This window comes from Convolutriloba macropyga, chromosome 3 (genome assembly GCF_964194025.1).
Source record: "Convolutriloba macropyga chromosome 3, txConMacr16.3, whole genome shotgun sequence".
Classification (NCBI taxonomy): Eukaryota; Metazoa; Xenacoelomorpha; order Acoela; family Convolutidae; genus Convolutriloba; species Convolutriloba macropyga.
Window position 1 is genome coordinate 25549840 of NC_134470.1, and position 6457 is coordinate 25556296.

Sequence of the window (6457 nt, forward strand, 5' to 3'; positions counted from 1 at the left end):
ACTTCAAAATTTGATTTCTTTCTGTTATTTTTTCTCAACAAAAAAATACATTTTATATCAAAAAACATTACTCACTAGTTATCTGAAAACTTTATAAGTAGTAAAGCTCTCTTCAAATCTCACTTAAAGCAGTAAAACAAAAGAAGGGCGATAAATCGCTAAAATTCTCCTAAAAATCAGCAAAATTGATGAAAAACCTCCAAATTAGCTTAAAACTGATATTATTTAACAAACCGTCAAACCACTATCAAAACCAGCCTCAAAATATTACACCATCATAATCACCTCCCCTAACCAAAAATTAGCAAAAATAACTGCTTTTAGATGCCGCACGTGAACAAAAACTTTCGCTCGCTCACAGGAATTGTTTCGCACCTCAATTTCTCGCTCTCTCGAAAACAGTGGTATGAATTGAAAAAAATCACTCTGTTTTCGTTCCACTCTTCAGTTCTGTTCGGCGCCCAAACTACTCAAAATTATTTTACGCGTTTCATTTACCGCTTCAACATTCACTCCAATAAAAGTGATTAAAAAGGACTTCGAATCGTAATAAAAGACAGCACCCTAATAGAATTCAAATTCTTTGAATTGTAATAAGAAAGAAAGTGAAAAATATAATTTTTAAAATTAAAGTCAATTATTAAGACGGATTACTTCTACGTTGCCGAGAAACGTGATAATAACATAACGCACAAATAAATTAGTTTGAAATCAATTTAAAAAAAACGCCCCATCGTCAGGGCCATCTAAGCAACAATCTGTTCCTCAATTTTCAATCTAGTGAACAACCTTGCTTGAAACGATTTACCAGAAATAGTGAACTACACATTGGTGGCTGTGTTTGCAGCTTGATGCAATGTCAACATCAGAATTTCATTAGCTTGAGCAAAAACTGCTCAGCAGCTGTCTTGATAACGTTCGCTATTTCCGGGAAATATATTGCGTCCTCGCAATAGCGATTAAATAAGCCAATGTACTGTCAATTATATTGAGAATTTCTCGTTGGCTATCACAGACACAAGCTGTTCGAAAATAGTTTTCAGTTAACTTCTATTTGCACGTTTTGTCATCAATTAAAATGACTCTTGATTTCAGTTTATTAAAACAGATATGTTAATTTCTGATTTTTTTCTAATCTATTCATTTAGATGAAGATACAATTGGTTTTGAAGACGGGTGCGAGGGCATAAGATTCTGAAGATAAATATTGTACTTGTCGTCAAAACTCAGCTTTACCCTCACTTCCTTTCTTGGACGAATTTTCAATCAATTGTACTTGTGGATATAATAGATATTCGAAACTGCACATATTGCATAATTGGACCAACATGGATCACATCCGACGATATGTGCTATATGAAGTCACAAGAATCGCTCAAATGTTAGAAGTGGTCCAGAACTCACAGAAGAGGCAAGAGAAATTCCAAATCAGTCAAGATTTTTTCGGTGAAACTTTCATTAACTGCATCAATTGAAGCGAACGCATTGCAACATCTGTTTCGTTTCGTGAACTGTCGTTTTTTGTGCTTTGTGCCTCTTTCACAACCAGGGATTGTTGTCTTGCTTGATTGTTTAAAACAGAATCTGGTTTATCGGCTGCGCTTATATATCCAGGCGCGATAAAACGAGATCTCGGACTGTTTGAACAGGATCCAAATCCACGCTGCTGATGATATGCACTTGACGACGCATTATGACTGTTGCCAGGAAGTGGAGCAGCCTTCCACTCCCCCTTCAGAGGTAGTCCTGAAAAAAATGTTATCTAAGCGAAATTTAAAACGGAATCATTTCTGATGAATTGCTCTCAAACGGCTGGAGAGGGGTTGACTTGGGAGTAAAAAGCCCTGGGTGTTAAGACTCACTACGTACTGCATGAGCACGGGTGTGAGGGGTATGAGAGAACATTTTCATTCAAACAAAAAATTATGTCTCCTCAGTAGTTTCGGTTAAAATACGCATTTAGAGCAAGGTACTATGAGAATTGCACAGGGACTTAATGCTTATGGTTTTACCATATTGTTCCGTTCTTCAAAACAAAAGATCACAATAATTTGACAGCCAAACGAAAAACCGGCCATACAAAAGATCGCACCAAAAGAGACCAACAGGACTAAACATGACCGACTAACGTCGGCCGAATTGCTCTCAAACGACCGGCGAGCAATTGGCTTTGTCAGTAGCTAGTCACAATTTAGTGAGGCTAGCTTTAGCTTCATTCGACTCTTCAACTTTTAGTTTTCTAGTCTTGTTAGGAAAAAAATCAAATAAAAAACTGATATTTTAAAAATCTACAAAAATCTCACTTAAAGCAGTAAAACAAAAGAAGGGCGACAAATCGCTAAAATTCTCCTAAAAATCAGCAAAATTGATTAAAAACCTCCAAATTAGCTTAAAACTGATATTATTTTAACAAACCTTCAAACCGCTATCAAAACCAGCCTCAAAAAATTACAACATCATATTCACCTCCCCTAACCAAAAGTTAGCAAAAATAACTGCTTTTAGATGCCGCACGTGAACAAAAACTTTCGCTCGCTCACAGGAATTGTTTCTCACCTCAATTTCTCGCTCTCTCGAAAACAGTGGTATGAATTGAAAAAAAATCACTCTGTTTTCGTTCCACTCTTCAGTTCTGTTCGGCGCCCAAACTACTCAAAATTATTTTACGCGTTTCATTTACCGCTTCAACATTCACTCCAATAAAAGTGAGTAAAAAGGACTTCTCCGATACTCCTCTTCGAGTCGTAATAAAAAGACAGTACCCTAATAGAATTCAAAATCTTTGAATTGTAATAAGAAAGAAAGTGAAAAATATAATTTTTAAAATTAAAGTCAATTATTAAGACGGATTACTTCTACGTTGCCGAGAAACGTGATAATAACATAACGCACAAATAAATTAGCTTGAAATCAATTTTTAAAAAAAACGCCCCATCGTCAGGGCCATCTAAGCAACAATCTTCCTCAATTTTCAATCTAGTGAACAACCTTGCTTGAAACGATATACCAGAAATAGTGAACTAAACATTGGTGGCTGTGTTTGCAGCTTGATGCAATGATCTATTTTTGTCTTTTTCATAGTTTAACCATCATTACTGGCCAACAAAGCTTTTCATGTCTTGCAGATGGGTTACTTGACATAACTCCAGAGACAAAAATAGTCTTGAACATTTCACAACTATTTTTCAATTCATACCACTGTTTTCGAGAGAGCGAGAAATTGAGGTGAGAAACAATTCCTGTGAGCAAGCGAAAGTTTTTGTTCACGTGCGGCATCTAAAAGCAGTTATTTTTGCTAACTTTTGGTTAGGGGAGGTGATAATGAGGTGATTACAAACTATTGAAAATTGAAAAGAAAAGCTTCCAGATTTCGCAGTGAAATGTTCAAAACTTATTTTGTCTCTGGAGTTATGTCAAGTAACCCATCTGCAAGACATGAAAAGCTTTGTTGGCCAGTAATGATCGTTAAACTATGAAAAAGACAAAAATATTCAAAAAATTTGAAAACAATTACAAATTTCACCGAAAATTTAAAAATTAAATTTTCTCAAAAAATTGCTTAAGCTGGAGTCCTTAAAATATTGATAACCATTCTATAAACTATCGAAACTATGCAACAGCTTATTATCAAACCTTGGAGTAGGTCTCTAGGACCCTGGTGCCGTAAGAAAGGATAAAAAAAATTCAAAAAGATTCAAAAAAAAACTTGAATTGCAAATATTTTTTTAGAAAGTTGCTGATAATAAAATTTTTTTAAAAAATTCATTACACCTATAAGCTATGCATTAACCTATAATCAAACCCTAGAGAGGGTTATGTGGCTCTTGATGCTAGAAAAACCTAAAAATACGACAAAAAATTTCAAAAAACTGCTAAAATTTGTGATAAAAGTTGAAAACTAATCCATGGCCAAAAAACATTTTCACGAACAAAAAACAAACAAAAAAAATTGAGCAAAAAAGTATAAATCTGGGTGTTTCTGGCGAGTGGTTGTTCGTCAGTAGCAAGAAACAGGGGGGGCGTCTTTTTGCCCCTGCGTCTAGAATGACGTGAATAATGAATAATAAATGTCAAAAAAATTCGTGATGTTAAAGAGTTGAAACCATTCCACTACCACTAGAAACTATCCAGTAACCTGTTATAAAACCCTATGGCTGAAAGAACTCAAAAATTTTTGAAAAGCTTGAAAAAAATTGTGAAAAATTAGTATACAATTGTGTGTTTTTAGCCAGTAGCGTTTTTAGCCAGTAGCTTTTAGTTTGCCAGTAGCCACGGGGGAGGGGAGGAGGGTGCACCAAGGGCCGATGGGTAGGAAGGGGGTGGGCTACAGTGGGGTGGGGGCAACAGCGCGGTGGGGTCAACAGTACGGGTGTCTTCAACCTCGAGGAACACCCCTTCACACCATAATTATACGTCTCCAAAACAATTTGAGCGGAAACAGAGCTGAAAGGCTCTAAGAGCACTTAATACCCGCTGGGCGCTACCTGTTTATCCCGTTTTTGAGGACGAAAAGTCAAAAGCGTCAGAAGACAAATCGGTCAAGCGAAAAATCGCATAAAAAACCGACAGGACTAATATAATTGCAACAAACTTTGTTGAGCAATTAAAAATAATTGTACAAACTTTGTCTGAAACCAATTAGGCATTACCCTGAAATCAGCTTTTAAAGAAATTGCAACTTACCACGACCCCGAGAAATGGAGTCAAAATTCTGCGATGAGGTGTTCTCTAATTCCCCAACGACATCCTTTTCCTCAATTGCTTCACAAAGAGCGATGTATATATCATATTCCGGGGAAGCCGATCGTGGCTGAGTTTTTAAACCTCTCGCCAGGCGATTTTTCTCAATCTTCTTCTTTTCCCAACGAAGGGAGTCTTTGCTGAAAGATTGAAAAGAAGCGCTCGTTATGCTTCCCACGCCAAAAGATCGTTGGGAAACTGAAGAAGGCCACTTAGTCTCAGTATTGACATCTGTCGAGACCTGAATTATACTGGCGTACAGGATAATGCAGAGTTAAAATAATAGACTGTTTTTATTAAGACAAGACCATCAGTGACACGAGATTCCTTGTTAGCAAAAAAAATTATTCCCAACTTTTAAACATTTCATAAAGATTAGCTTAAATAATAGATAATTGAAGTACAGTGGCCGAGAACTCAGTTTGATTCCCAATGAAGCCTAGAAGTTGTGTCATCATTAAGTACATATGAAAATTTGTTTAACTTACGGACTGCGTTTCATAACTCTGAAGATCACTATCATCGCAGATACTATTCCTTACTTCCAAGGATTCCACCAAAGTTTGCGTGTTCTCAATGACAGCATTTCGGCCGCGAAAGTTATTACGACATTTAAGTTCGTGAAATGGTAGTCTCTGAGCAATAACGCGATGATTCGGATCATAAGGACATTGAACCCACTGTTGAGACATGACAATTCCCTTGGACTCGCCACAGCAAACTTAAAAGAGATATTAAACAGGCAGATGTCAAACAAATTGTTCCTAGACAACTGAAGCCTGCTCAGAAGTTTCAGTGAAACGAATATTGGGAGGACAGTAAAGCTCTACAAGAGCATTCCAATTTGATACCTTCAGGCTTCAGAAGTTCAGTCCGTTTCTGCCAACGAAAAGTTGGCCAAGTGAGACGAAAACGATACAGCAAACAATCGCATAAGACATTCTATTGGCACTAATCGAATGTTGGGATGAACTTAGCCAAATGTACACAACAATACTTGTGGGAGACGTCAATCTCGACACGCCTGACTGGCATCCGCCCGTTATAGCTCCTCCCCCCCCCCCACTGAAACTACAGCCCCCATTATGGTGAATTTATCATGATTTGGGGGCTATAGTTTATCTGAGCACTAAGTTGGAAAGGGGGTGGGGTTATGATGGGAAATACCCCAAATTTTGACAAAGCAACTGTACTTGAATTCTCTGAACTCGCCATGAATTAAACCACCATAGGACTACTCAGCATAGGACTACTCAGCATCTCGTATCAGAAAGAAGACTGGAATGTAATCGGCGAGGCCGTGCTACAGAAAACATTCCTGTCGTACTGCTTCAGCAACGTTGCTGTTGACATAGACTTATGGCACGCCTGGCTGCACCAGATCTTCGAAACACATCCCAAAAAAAGGTAAATTAAGAAAAGCCCCTTCCCATCACTTGGTGAATATTGGCTGGTCCGGGGTCCTCCCAGCAGTACGTCTTCAAAGCATTTCGTATTGATTAAATCGATCAATTAAATGATTATATACAAACATCAGCTGAGGAAGAAAAACAAGACAGACAGCATTAGAAAACAAAACAAACCGACATATGTCGGAAGAATTGCTCTTGAGCGACAGGCGAGGCAATTTAATTCAGTGGCTGTAGCCTAAAAAAATTTTCTTTTTGGGTGCAAAAACCTTGCCCTCAGCGGCATTCGAACCATTGCCTTCCCGATC

The 6457-nt window shown here is 37.6% G+C and overlaps 1 protein-coding gene across 1 annotated transcript; it reads right to left on the reverse strand.

Annotated features, from left to right (window-relative positions):
- Positions 1-606: 606 nt before the first annotated feature.
- On the reverse strand, positions 607-5792 carry LOC142336099 (uncharacterized). Its single transcript, XM_075384642.1, has 3 exons — positions 5229-5792; positions 4684-4981; positions 607-1746 (listed from the first exon to the last, which is right to left on the reverse strand). Exons 1-3 carry the CDS (start codon positions 5430-5432, stop codon positions 1433-1435), a joined length of 816 nt encoding a protein of 271 aa, XP_075240757.1. The 5' UTR covers positions 5433-5792; the 3' UTR covers positions 607-1432.
- Between the last annotated feature and the right edge of the window lie 665 nt (positions 5793-6457).